The sequence below is a fragment of the Danio rerio genome, chromosome 2 (assembly GCF_049306965.1).
Source record: "Danio rerio strain Tuebingen ecotype United States chromosome 2, GRCz12tu, whole genome shotgun sequence".
In the NCBI taxonomy this organism is placed as follows: domain Eukaryota; kingdom Metazoa; phylum Chordata; class Actinopteri; order Cypriniformes; family Danionidae; genus Danio; species Danio rerio.
In genome coordinates, this window is record NC_133177.1 from 32,052,881 (window position 1) to 32,067,500 (window position 14,620).

General features: G+C 37.0%; 1 protein-coding gene across 2 annotated transcripts in view; it reads left to right on the forward strand.

Moving 5' to 3' along the window:
• cdh12a (cadherin 12a) overlaps positions 1–14,620 on the forward strand; it is a 122,569-nt gene that overhangs the window by 101,571 nt on the left and 6,378 nt on the right. The window contains exons 8-10 of one of the 2 annotated variants that reach the window (XR_012388821.1): positions 7,809–7,941; positions 8,524–8,645; positions 9,991–10,102. Coding sequence is in view for 1 of the 2 variants with exons in the window: in NM_001159830.1 (NP_001153302.1) it covers positions 7,809–7,945; positions 8,524–8,645; positions 9,991–10,102 (371 nt within the window). In the remaining variant the exon portion in view is untranslated. Of the gene's footprint in view, positions 1–7,808; positions 7,946–8,523; positions 8,646–9,990; positions 10,103–14,620 lie in introns of both variants that reach the window. The other variant, NM_001159830.1, reaches the window with a different exon arrangement.

Below are 14,620 nucleotides of genomic sequence, written 5' to 3' on the forward strand. Positions count from 1 at the left end.
AAGGGAGAGGTTACCATGTCAGTATAGGTGACCATAGGTCGAGGTGGACACCCATGACGTGTGGAGTCCCACAAGGCTCGATTCTGGCACCTCTCCTGTTCAACCTTTACATGCTCCCTCTAAGCCAAATAATGAGAAAGAACCAAATCTCCTACCACAGCTATGCTGATGACACTCAGATCTACCTAGCCTTACAGCCTAATGACTACAGCCCCATTGACACCCTCTGCCAATGCATTGATGAAATGAGCAATTGGATGTGCCAAAACTTTCTTCAGTTCAACAAAGAGAAAACTGAAGTCATTGCGTTTGGGAACAGAGATGAGGTTCTCAAGGTAAATGCGTACCTTGGCACTAATGGTCAAACGACAAAAAATAAGGTCAAGAATCTGGGTGTGACTCTTGAGTCAGATCTGAGTTTTAACAGTCATGTCAAAGCAGTCAGTAAATCAGCATACTATCATCTCAAAAACATAGCAAGAATCAGATGCTTTGTTTCCAGTGAAGACTTAGAGAAACTTGTTCATGCTTTTATCAGCAGCAGGGTGGATTACTGTAATGGACTCCTTACTGGTCTTCCTAAAAAGACAGTCAGACAGTTGCAGCTCATCCAGAACGCTGCAGCCAGAATTCTAACCAGAACCAGAAAATCAGAGCACATCACACCTGTCCTCAGGTCTTTACACTGGCTGCCAGTTACATTCAGAATAGATTTTAAAGTATTATTACTGGTCTATAAATCACTAAATGGCCTAGGACCTAAATACATCACAGATATGCTCACTGAATACAAACCTAACAGATCACTCAGATCATTAGGATCATATAAACTAGAAGTTCCAAGAGTTCAGTCAAAGCAGGGTGAATCGGCTTTTAGCCACTATGCCCCTCGCTGCTGGAATCAGCTTCCAGAAATGATCAGATGTGCTCCAACATTAGGCACATTCAAATCAAGACTGAAAACACATCTGTTTAGCTGTGCCTTTACTGAATGAGCACTGTGCTGCGTCCGACAGATTGCACTATCATGTTTTTCTCTTCTTTTTCATTCTTTTATATGTTTTGTTTTGTTTTTACGCATTTTTATTATTTGTTTTTATTTTTATTTTACTTGTTTCTTTTATTCTTGTTTATGTAAAGCACTTTGAATTGCCATTGTGTATGAAATGTGCTATATAAATAAACTTGCCTTGCCTTGCCTTGCCTTGCCTTGCCTTGCCTTGCCTTACCCCTCGCTGAGTGATGCAATCTCAGCTTGCATCATAAAGGCTGCACCTGGTTTCTATTGCTGCTGTCGCATCATCAAAGTGGATGCTGCACACTAGTGGTGGTGTGGACCCCCCCTCATGATTGTGAAGCACATTAGCCGCATTTCCACTATCGGGCCAGTGCGAGCCAGGGCTTTTATCGGGCCAGGCCGGGCCAATCGCCCGGGTGGTTGAGCAGTGAGGCCGAAATCATGTCGCGTTTCCACTGTCGGGCTAGTAGCTCGCAGCAAGTCACGCAAACCTCGCCCCCAGAACATCCCCCGTATTGAACGTCACACAACCCGCCCACTTCAGCGGGAATCAGGCAGATAAAGCACACCACATCATCACGAAACTATTAAAATGAGGACAACCAAAACAAACAAATGACACGTTACTGTACAGCAGTACAATATATGTCTATACGCACATACCTGTGTGTTCTCATTCATCATATTCATTTACTCGCCGACCGACTGTTGGCATCGAAATCCAGTGGTCTTGCCACTAACGGAGGGAACCAGCGCAGAGCGCACACATCCATAATATAAAAAACCACATATATAAAATTCTCCGTTAATAACTCGATATAAAATGTATTTTATAACGTCCTCAGTTAGACATACGCTGTCCAACATTCATCCCAAATGCTCCGGAGAGAACTGAAACATGAACTTTTCCCTAAAGGCTTTATGACACTTAATAGGTGATTCCTTTTATTTAAAGATGTTGCTTATTATATCTTAAGTAAAGGAAAGTGTTCAGTGTTTCACCACATAAGAGCAGCACATAGTAAAATATAGCCTATATTTCGTTGCGCTCAGCAGCTATGCACTAATAAAGCTCTTTATTTATTTAAAATTTCCTTTTTTAATTTTACCACGTCATATAAAAACATACACACTTGTTTGAGGACACAGAACACATTTTGAACTTGCAGTTTTCCCCCGATGCATCTGTAAAGTGCTGCGCAGCTGCAGACAGAAAAAAAGGTTGTCTAGTCGGCTTTCACTCACCACAAAAATGCTCTGTTTGCATGATTTGATTAATATCATCGTATCCAAATACTTTATAAAAAATATTTAAAACATTCTCCAGTGTTTATTGTTTTTAGAAAATGTCTAAAATCTTTTTTTTTCAGAGAGGCTTTTGAAAAATGAAATTTTAATGGCTTTAAAACAGTTTGATATAGTACCTAATTGTTATAGCTAACTTTTGTTAGTTTTATATTGGTTTATTTATTTAATGTGAATTTATTATATCTGATATTTGTAATTCTTTAAATTATTTCAATATAGCTTAGTCTATTTTATCCACATATGACACTATTGTTTTGAGCCTACAAAAGTGGACACGAAATTTGTAAAGTTTAATGTCTTTCTGTTGTATTCATATAGTGTATTATCTCCAAAATAAATAAAAAACAATAAAAAATTAAAGAAAAAAGCCGCTCGCGGCATCAACAGAGCTATAAAGGGAGCGCTCTTTTCCTCGGTCTCATACACACACATAGGCATCTAAACACACATAAACACACCTTTTAAACTTGACAAAAACTCTCAAAAACCTTTACTGTCTGCTTTGTCTTTAATATGGTGTAAAATTATCATGCGTTATTAAAACATCAAGGAGGATGCAGCAAAGAAAAGTCACTTATAAATAAAAACTACTTTATTATTTTATGCATCAGCCTTACATTTAAAAGATAAACATAAGGGCGATCATACGCAAAAAGACCCCAGCCTATAATTTGTTCCAGATATTTTCTTTCCCTTATTTATTTATTTGCTATGTGTTTGGCGCATGTACTCGTGTGCGATCGGAAAACTGTGCCGTCCTCTCCTTTCACTCCGCCCCGAAGCCCAGGCTGGCCCTCTTTGGCCCAAGGTATTCTGAGGCCGGTTGCTGGCCCCAAAAAAGCCCTGATTTGGCTCGATTAGGCCCCTGAAGTGACAGTGGAAACACGACTAGCCTTGGCTCGCCCTGGCTCGCTCGCTTTAGACGCGATAGTGGAAATGCGGCTATTAGGTGTATGGCCATACACAATAAATGTGCTACATAAATACACATTACTTACATCACTTACTTACTAAACTAATACCAAAACATTACGGTACTTGTTTTAAAGCACTTTATACAGATTGAATTTACCCCATGCAATCCGAAATCATACAATTTGTTATGCATTAACTTTGTTTGGTAAAAAAAGCACAAGAAGTAACTGTTCATATTGTCCATCAAATGTAATTTACTTAAAGGCTTAGATTATCAAAAATGTAAATTCTAATATTTATTACTCACTCTGAGGTTGTTCCAAATCCCTGAGACCTTAGCTAATCTTCAAAACACAAATTAAGATGTTTTAGATTAAACAAATGTGTTCTCATCCTCCATATACAGCTATGTGACAAAACTAGATGAGAACTCCAGAATAGGTACAAAAAACATTATTATAGCATTCCATTTAACCTCAATGACATGAAGTTCCAAGAACATTTTTGTGTGCCAAAAAAATGTATGAACAAATCAGCCCATCTTTTCTTCTGCATCAGGTCATTGTGAACTATTACTACAAGCAATTAGTATCAGCAGTACCCGTAGTAAACACGCACCCTGATCTGAAGTGGGAAAAATTGGCCAATATAGTTGTTATTCAGTTTTTTGTCACACATTCTTTTACACAGCGATTTGTACCGGTATGATTAAAGTTGAATGGTTTGAAGTTACATGGAATGTATTGACAATGTATTGGTTGGATTTTGAAAATCTCAGGACCATTAGTGTCTGTGAGGATGAGAAAGCTCTTGAATTTCATCCAAAAAATCTTAATTTGTGTTTTGATGATAAACAAATGCCCCCAAGAGTTTGACACAAGATAATAATGATTTATTATTAACAGAATTGTCATTTTTGAGTAAACCGATTTTTTATATAGTAACCTTTTTTACTAAACTTCATATAGATTTTTTGGTTCAAATAAAATTGTAAATTGTGATGTTATTATTCATTCAGTGGTGGTTGGTTTGATTTGTGGCTTATATCTCTTTATATTCATTTTGATTAATAAAAAGATCTATTACACTACACTACCTGACAAAGGTCTTGTCGTCAATCCCAGTTGTAGGAGCAACAAATAATAACTTGACTTCAAGTTGATCATTTGGGAAAAGTGGCAGAAGGTAGATGTTTTTTAGATGAATCCTCTGTTGAACTGCATCCCAATCATCACAAATACTGCAGAAAACCTATAGGAACCCGTATGGACCCAAGATTCTCATAGAAATCAGTCAAATTTGGTGAAGGAAATCATGGCTTGGGGTTTGGGGTTGTGAACATCAACAGCCTGAGGTAACAAGACATTTGTGCTGCCCATTACATTACATATCACAGAAGAGAGCAAAATTCTTCTGCAGGATAGCACTCCTTCTCATACTTTAGCTTCCACATCAAAGTTCCTGAAAGCAAAGAAGGTCAAGGTGTCCCAGGATTGGCCAGCCCAGTCACTAAACATGAACATTATTGAACATGGGGTAAGATTGAAAAAGAAGCATTGAAGATGAATTCAAAGAATCTTGATAAACCCTTGGAGTCCTGCACGAATGCGTACTTTGCCATTCCAAATAACTTTAATAAGACATTTGAGTCATTGCAGAGAATTATGGATGCAGTCCTCCAAGCTCATAGGAGTTATACACAATATGAATTCTTTTTTCACTCCACCATGACATTTTATTCTATACTGTAAATTATTTTTGTTAAGTGACAAGACTCTTGTCTAAGCAAAGTCAGATCTTACTGTCCTAATTAAATCAATTAAATTTAAGACACAATCATGGTTTGTTATGGCAAAATAAGCATAATTAATTGGCTTTTGCCTTTTTATAAGTCACTTCTGATACCAAATGATCAACAAGAAATCAAGTTATTATTCATTGTTCCTAAAATTTGGAAAGATAGTGTAAATTCTGGATTAATGATACATGGAATGTTATGTTAGTATTATGTTACTAGGATTATGCGTACTATGTTACATAGAAAACTATGTATAAACATTTACATTCAAAAACATCTACAACACATATATTTGACATTATGCAATATTCATGCATCAGCCCATAAACATTATACATTATAAATCCCCAGGATAATGCATTTGCAAACATGATGAATTCTGTTATATTCTGACCCCCCAAAGTTGAACTTACATTTTGACTTTATTTCAAATGTATAACCTGACCAGAGGTTGGAATATGCTAAGAGATGATCTGACTGCAGAATTCGTTTTGCAAAGCCAGAAGCACTTACTAGAAGAATCCAGTTGAGACTCCGGCTGAGGATTTGCTTGAATAGCATGATACCTCGGGCAAACAGGTAGAGAGACACCTGAGACAGGACAGGACGGAGCAGGAATAAAACCCTGATAAAGGTCTACCGCTACAGGGAAACACAGACTTCCTCTTTTCACTGATCCACTGGGCTCCTTGTACTAAAGAAACAAGGGTTTCTGAAAGGCACAGCAGTGGGATGAAAGTAGCACATAGGTTCAAAGAGACCACGAGTGCTTATTCACATACTAAAATGGAACTGAATCTGAACTGAAAAATATACATCTTCGTGTACAACAGCATCTGTAGTAGTCCTTATTTAATCAAATAATATGCTATGTAATATTAAGATTAGTTAACAATTTTATTTAGATAACAGTTTTACGTTGTGTTGAATTCCTACCAGCAAGAAAGAGAAAATAAAGACATATAAAAAAGAAATATTGTTCTTCCAAATAAAACATTCAAAACCAAAATAACTGCATAGTAATTGTAATGAAAATGGATTATATTATTTTGAGAAGACCTACTCTTCTGACCTCAAAAACTAAATGCTGAATAATTTTCTAGACTACACTGTGAAAAAATCCTTGTATCCTGACATTTTAAGCTGAATCAAATTGCATCAAAAATTGACTTAAAACTGCTTGTGTAACTTATAAAATTAAGTTAGAACATGATTGACTTAGCTTAATATGTTACAATGACCTAAAAACATATGCTGTCAGGACTAATTGGTAATATTTTTCCTACAGTGTAGGTATATGTGTTCAACATAAACATGTATTTGTTTTAATGTTCATTGATGTCTGGGCCCTGTGCACTGACAGTCTACTCAAGTCAAAAAGTTTGTTGAAAAAAATGTCTCTAATAAAGACTTTTGTGAGTCAATGAAAATATAACAGGAATTAGTTTTTGCTGTCCTATTTTACTCAAAAACCTGCTTTTGTCGCCTTTCGGTGTTTTAAGCCAATGTTTTAAAGGCAAAAAAAATGTTCAATCATTTCCCAGCAGTCATATTTTTTTTTTTTTTTGTTGTTGAGTCTCCCTTGAAGCAGAAGGACGTGACTGCAGTTTTGTAGCACCGCTTTATACATTAAAGATTGCCAAGCAACAGAGAACATTAGTGTCCACTGACTTTTTTTCTGGAAGCGTGTTTTACATTTTTAACAGTTATTATTGTAATATAAACCATGAACTACACTAGCAAGCTGCAAGGTGAATAACAACATTACAACTTTGAATTTATGACAAAAAAGATGGGAAAAAAGCATAAATTACTCGAGAATCCCTTTAAACACTGATTTAAGCCATCTAATTAAAACCCATGGAGAAATATAACGCTTCTCATTTTAACATGTTGGTTGTAAACAACATATATATTTTGCCAATATATACACTCACAGGCCACTTTATTAGGTACACCTTACTAGTACCTGGTTAAACCCTTTTTGCCATCAGATCTGCCTTAATCCCTTCGATTTTGGTTCATATTGATACGATTGTATCACGAAGTTGCTTCAGATTTGTCAGATACACATCCATGATGCCAATCTCACGTTCCACCACATCCCAAAGTTGCTCTATTTGAGTTCTGGCAACTATGGAGGACATTTAAGTACAGTGAACTTGTTGTCATGTTCAAGAAACCAGGCGACAGCACTACCTACTGCACCACTGCCTCGCCTAATAATAAAAAATAAAAAATAATAATAATTTTAAATTAATAAGTAGTTTTCAATTTGATCTGTGCTCTTTCAAGATGCATATTGATGTTGATTTAGTGACCCTTTTTAAAAGCAACCACGTGCACATACATCTGCTGTTAAACTAATCCATATGTTGCAAGGTGGTTAACAAATATATCATTAAATGGATCAGTTTTTATCAGTATCCATCACTTAACTTCGTTTTTTTTTTATTTTTATTTTTTATCATTTTATCTCAAATATTCAGTATGAATCCATCCAAGAAACCATTTGTTTGTTTTTAGCATTTAAAAAACAACAGCATTTTAATAATTTAAAGCACACATTTCCACCATAAAGAACCTCTTGTGGAATTTAAAGGTTCTATTGATTTTAAAAGTTCGTATTGGAATCATACAGTAAATGCCAATAACGAACCTTTGTTTTAAAGAGCATTAACAAGCTGAATTTTAATATGTCTGTACCTGTGTGACCTAATTTTTTGACATTTGCTTGTTGTTTTTTGTCTTTGATGAACTGTTTTGTAGATATTCTGTTGAATGGAGAAAGGATGCCGAAAACCACTTTGCAATCGACCCTGTTGAAGGAACTCTGTCTATCAGTGAAGCCCTGGACCGTGAGAGAAATGCTGAACACAACGTCACTGTTGTAGCAACAAAAGTTAGTAAGTATGGTGGACTGTTTTATCCAGATCCCAGATACCAACAGCACAGCAGATTCACATGGTGAATATCATAGAAGACTGAAATGAGGATGAGCGTTATAGGCTCAAATCAGAAATACCACATCCCCATCTAGTGGAGAAAAATAAAAATACAGCAGCTTCACTGATGCATAAATAACATTTCTAAATTGTAAATAAAGAAATAAAAGCTTAGCTTAAACTAGAGAACTGTCAAGAGACCAATTAAATAGGTACTTTTATATATCATCAAGCTGTTTGGCTAATGAAAGGCAGATGCAACAAAAAAGTTAGGGTTAGGGTCAGATTTTTCTCAGCCCAAAATATATTGGTTTTTAATATTATTATAATTATTATATTTTATAGCTAGAAAAAGAATGAGTGTGCTTTATTATAGAATGAAAGAAACATCAAATTCATCAAATTCTCTCTGCTCGTCAGTATAACAAAGTCGAATTCTTCATTATTCCTTTCATCCATTTCAAGTATGAAATGTGTCTTCGTTTTTGTCGTTTCTTCTGATCTGATTCATGGACAATGTCTTGTTTGATCTTTTTTAGACAATCCCCAGCTGTCCAGCAAAGTTACAGTCACTATCAAGGTGCTGGATGTCAACGAGTTTCCTCCAGAACTTGCCTTTGTGTACGAAACGTTTGTTTGTGAAAACGCGAAAGCAGGACAGGTACGTATGCATGTGTATAAACTACCTGAGATTCAGTTTCCGGGCCTGTTTTCGGGTGCTGTTGTGAATTAATGTGAAAGAAGTGTGCCTTGATCTTCTTCTTTCATGCTGAAAGAGAGCTACTCCCAGTACAACACTGCCTATCAGTGTCTCTCTATTCAGTCGTTCATAGCAGACGCCGCTCCCTTGCTTATATGCAGAGATGTGCAAAATACTGTAGATGACACAACAAAGACTTTTCTAAATTCGCTGAAGACAGGCGACTGATCAACACAGACTCTTGCAGAGGGAATAAATTAAATTTGTATGCAAAAGCAATAATTCATTAATCAAATCCCATCTATATCAATTTAAAGATTTTCTGGAGGAGTATTTGAACTGATAGTTTGAAATAAATTGTATTTAGGAGCGCCATTTCAAAACTGCCCAAATTTTCACTACCCACCTATGACATTTTTCACCCGCACAATCAAATTCAAAACCGCCCAATCTGGCAAGACTCCATGTGGAACTCTGAATCTGCGTGTCATTTTGAAGACTGCTGCTGTCTATCGGAGGTCGTATTTTGGTCATGAACGCATGCTTTGAGAGCCTTTCTGACTGAATGAATGAAATAGGCTGTTTTCTAACATGGCAATCAAAGGTGCTGAAAAATATAATTGGCTAAAGTGGCATTGGGCTGGTAAAAGGAACCAAAACAAAGACAGCTGCCCAGTATGTTACTCACAATTTCAAAGAGAAATATCTGTCAAGATTTGTTCCCATAAGTCCAGACATGCGGTACAGGTGAATTGGGTAAGCTAAACTGGCTGTAGTGTACTGTATGTGTGTAAATGCAAGAGTGTATGGGTGTTTCCCAGTGTTGGGTTGCAGCTGGAAGGGCATCCTTTGTGTAAAACATATGATGGATAAGTTAGCCTTTCATTCCGCTGTGGTGACCCCTGATTAATAAAGAACTAACATGAAAAGAAAATGAATGAATGAATGAATAAATAATCAATGATGAAAAGAGATAATTTTTTGCAGACTTAACATAAAGAGAATAGAAAAATGTATTTCTTCTCTGCTCTGCTAATGCTGTCATTCTCTCATAATACTTGACTTTGTCTTCACGCGTGTATGGAGTTGACAGCGCAGCAGTCATAAATGACGCCCCATGTGGTTGAGTCATAAAGACAGTAAAAAACCTCAAATGATCCCTTTGAGGTTCGATGAGAAGAGCGCGTCAGCTCTGTCAATCAAACAGACTATTGCTGTCGTTTGAACACTATAAGTGCATTTACAAAATCTGCATCTCTTTTCTGTGGTGTTTTATTCAGAGGACTGTTCTGTTTCTGTTCTCTAGGTGATTCAGATCCTCAGTGCCACAGACAAAGACGTGCCTGCTGTTGAGCACCGCTTCTACTTCAAATCTTCACAGACCAGGAACAGAAACTTTACCATCAGGGACTATGGAAGTAAGTTAGAGAGTTTTAGAGAAAATATAAATATACTAAATAACCTAATATTCTGATGTTTTCACATATCCCTATCAAAGTATGTTCACAGTCACACTTACACTCACCGGCCACTTTATTAGGTACACCTGTCCAACTGCTCGTTAATGCAAATTTCTATTCTACCAATCACATGACAGCAACTCAATGCATTTAGGCATCTAGATATGGTCAAGACGATCTGCTGCAGTTCAAACCGAGCATCAGAATGGGGAAGAAAGGTGATTTAAGTGACTTTGAACATGTCATGGTTGTTGTTGCCAGACGAGCTGGTCTGAGTATTTCAAAAATTGCTGATCTACTGGGATTTTTACACATAATCATCTCAAGAGTATACAGAGAATGGTCAGAAAAAGAGAAAATATCAGGTCAGAGAAAAATAGCTAGACTGGTTTGAGCTTATAAAAATGCAACAGTAACTCAAATAACCACTTGTTACAACCGAGGTATGCAGAAGAGCATCTCTAAATGCACAACAAATCCAAACCTTGAGGCGGATGGGCTACAGCAGCAGAAGACCCCAGCGGGTGCCACTCCTGTCAGCTGAGTAACAGGAAACTGAGGCTACGTTTAGCTTAGACTCTCAACAATTGAACAATAGAAGATTGGAAAAACGTTGAATGATCTGATGAGTCTTGATTTCTGATGCGACATTCAAATGGTAGGGTCAAAATTTGACGTCAACAACATGAAAGCATGGATCCATCCTACCTTGTATCAACAGTTCAGGCTGATGTTGTTAGAGTAATGGTGTGGGGGATATTTTCTTGGCACACTTTGGGCCCATTAGTTTCAATTGAGCATCGTGTCAACGCCACAGCCTACTTGAGTATTGTTGCTGACCACAGTTTACCCATCTTCTGATGGCTACTTCCAACAGGATAATGTGCCAGGTCATAAAGCACGAATCATCTCAGACTCGTTTCTTGAACATGACAATGAGTTCACTGTACTCAAATGGCCTCTACAGTCACCAGAGCTTAATCCAATAGAACACCTTTGGGGAATGAGCGATTCACATCATGGATGTGCAGCCAACAAATCTGCAGCAACTGCGTGCCACAAAGGATTGAGGCAGTTCTGTGGCAAAAGGGGGTCCAACCCGGTACTAGTAAGGTGTACCTAATAAAGTGGCTGGTGAGTGTAGAATGTTTGGTTTGATTAGTGATTTGTAAGCATTTGCAATTTTAGCCTGGTTATATTTAATAAATATAAATGCTTCTATCAGAAGCATTAAACAAGTGAGCTGAGACCTCTAAAAAGATGTCTCAAATATTTCCAAATAAGCTCAACTGGATTATGAACACAAAGCAAACCAAAGAAACAGAAATCTCCCAAATCAGGAAATGATGGCACAATAAGACAGGGACACGATGAAAATGTACACACCATGCACATTAAAGGAGTCACATTGAAGTGATTCCATACCTTAATGAGTTTATGAGTTCAACTTGTTCTGTTGACCACAAAAGAAGATATTTTGAAGAATGCTAGAAACCTGTAACCATTGACTTCCATAGTAAAGAGAAACAAATACTATGGAAGATTACGGGTTTACAAAATTTTTCAGAATATATATATATATATTTTTTTTTTGTCTTCAACAGAATGATAACTAATCTGGTTATTATTATTATTATTTTGTATGTGAGTATGTGTACGCATGCGTGTGTGAGTGTGTCTAATCTGTCCATTTAAGTAAATGAATTAAAGAAATGTGTTTTCTAATGTATTTATTCTGTAGATGTAATCTGAATATCTGGAGACAGCTTTTACAGAAATATGTTAACTGTAAATAGACTTACATAAGATCAGCTGGAATAAATAGGATAAAAGTCTTTTTTAGGTCATGTTGTTCTCATAATCAAAACATAAACTGAATATAGCAACATCTACCAGGGGAAGAAGTAAGCTAGCCATACTAGTGACGTGAATAGTGTTCACATCCCAGAGCAGCAGATCAGCGCGTGATCCATTTGTACAGACACCTCCAGCCTCTCTGCGCTCAGTCCCAGTGCTCTCAGCACATGAATATCATCAGCTGTGATTCACACAGACAGGGTCACTCAGGGCTACACAGCCAAACAGGCACAAGGTGTGCTTTAATGGCTCCTACCTTGTCAAGAAAAATCCCCCGGTTGGCCAGGCGTAACAAACCCCTTATGACGGGGTCAGTCGACCTTCCAGGCGAGGACAAGCGCATCTCGGTGCATTGACTCAGTATTATGAGCGCCAAGCAAAGCCCTCACCGTCAGACCAGCAGGCACCTGCCCCACTGTTTTCAAGCTCTGTTAAAAGTGTTTTCAATTTCCTCTGGGTCATGACAAACACTTGGCCAGACACTAAAAGCAAAGAGGGTGGTCTAAAGTATGTGTGTATGGTATTGAAAAAAACATACCTATATATAGATAATTAAATGATATTTTGTTGTATGTTTTTTGTGCTGGTTTTGTGCTGGTAGACTGGCTGGTTTGTGATCGTTACATATAAATAGATGATAATAAAACTGGCTGTTCTGTAGGTGGCAGTACTCCTGGGTGTTTCACTGAATAACTAATTAAAGCTATTTGTTCCAAACAGTTATTGTAAGTTATTATGAAACAATCAAGTGATTGTCTTCATGAATGGATCAGTGAGTCTCTGGCTCACTTGATTCGTTCCACAACACATTCATTCATTAATTAAATACTGCAATGTTGTTCCAAAATGTACTGCACAAACATTCTGCTGGTGACAGGAGTGTGTTGGCTCGAGGCCACAGGCCGAGTGCCTTAGTATTCCCCACCAGTGCCAATAAACAGCCATATCGCACTGCTACAAGTGTGATATCACATTTATACAACAGTTTGATCGCATAATCGGGTGTATAAAAAACACAGTCCAAAAATCCTTTTGTATGAGGAACTACTTTCTTCCGTCACTCATTCTCATCTGCAGCTGACCGTTAGAACAGCAGAAACTGTTGCCAGTTCACAAGGGTAATTTTAGTATGCTAGTATTAGTATTTATTTTTTTTATAATTCTCTAGCAAATGTCTAATTTGACAAAACAGGTCATTTTTGCTCACATTTTATGATTATAAAGCTGAACGGCGTGAAATGTCATCAATCTACAGAGATTTCTCAGTATTTCTCTGCTGCAATTGGGATTTCACTATAGTTAACCGTAAAAAAGCCGAAGCCAAAGCAAAACAAACGCTTAAAAACACACACACACAAAAAAAAAAAAAACAGTTACTTTCAGAGGTACAAACACAGCAATACAACATACACAAGAGATATTGACTCAAAATGTTACTTACATGATTCATAATAAATTGTTCAGCTGAGAAACTGCTGTTTTTCTTCCTCTAATGACTTATTATGCAGTCTTTGTTGCCTTCTTGTGGCAGAACTTCAACCATTACTTTCTTTGGTCTGTTGAGACAGGCTGATGGCGGCGATGCACTGAATCCGATGCTATAAAATTATTGAAAAATAGGCAGTAGTCTTATAAATAAACTGCATAGTTGTAATCTAAACAACTACATTCTCGACTTAAAAAGCCTCAAAAGTACATTATGTTGTCCAACAGCAAGAACTGAACAGAACTGTTATATATTATATATTGTGCATTCTAAAATACTATATGCTTTTGTGATCTCAGGTCACAGTTTTTAAATTAATTAATTAATCTTTTTTTTTTTTTTGCATAGTGTATGACATGCAAATGATTAAAACAACAAGTCTGACAATTCGTTTGATTATATATTTCACTCATTGTTATTATTATTATTAATTGTTTTTACATAATCTATGTATTTAAAAGATATCTTCAATTACTATTTTTGGGCCATAAACCAACCACTCACCGCTGGGATTAATCACACCATTACTGCACTACATCAGGGGTGGCCAACCCTGTTCCTGGAGAGCCACCTTCCTGCAGATTTCAGTTAGAACCCATATCAAACACACCTGCCAGTAGTTATCATGTGATGTTCAGGTCCTAATTAATTAGTTCAGGTGTGTTTGCTATGGGTAGCAACTGAAATCTGCAGGAAGGTGGCTCTCCAGGAACAGGGTTGGCACCCCCCCTGCACTACACAAACAAACACACACTAATTAAACCAAAAATATAAATAAAATCAAAGGTTTTAGAGAAGTTCTTAATAACATTGCATACCTGCAGTCCAAGTTTTGGTTCTCCTGAGTGATTAGCATATTCTGTACTATAGATACCTGCTGAAATACTGTACGGAGATACAAAGGCACAAGAAAGCATGTGCATCTGCAGTCACCTGTCATCCTTTTGGTGTTTTCAAGCAGAGCTTCGTTGCCGTCTTCACTACTATATCTTTGATGTCTGTTTGGTCTGTGCAGGCCTAAAAGCAAGGTCAATCTACCAACAAACAAATATAAATTCTCAGTTCAGAAGATATTAAACTTATAGTTAAGACTGCAAACTTGAGTTATTGGTAGAAATACACCTACTGAGATA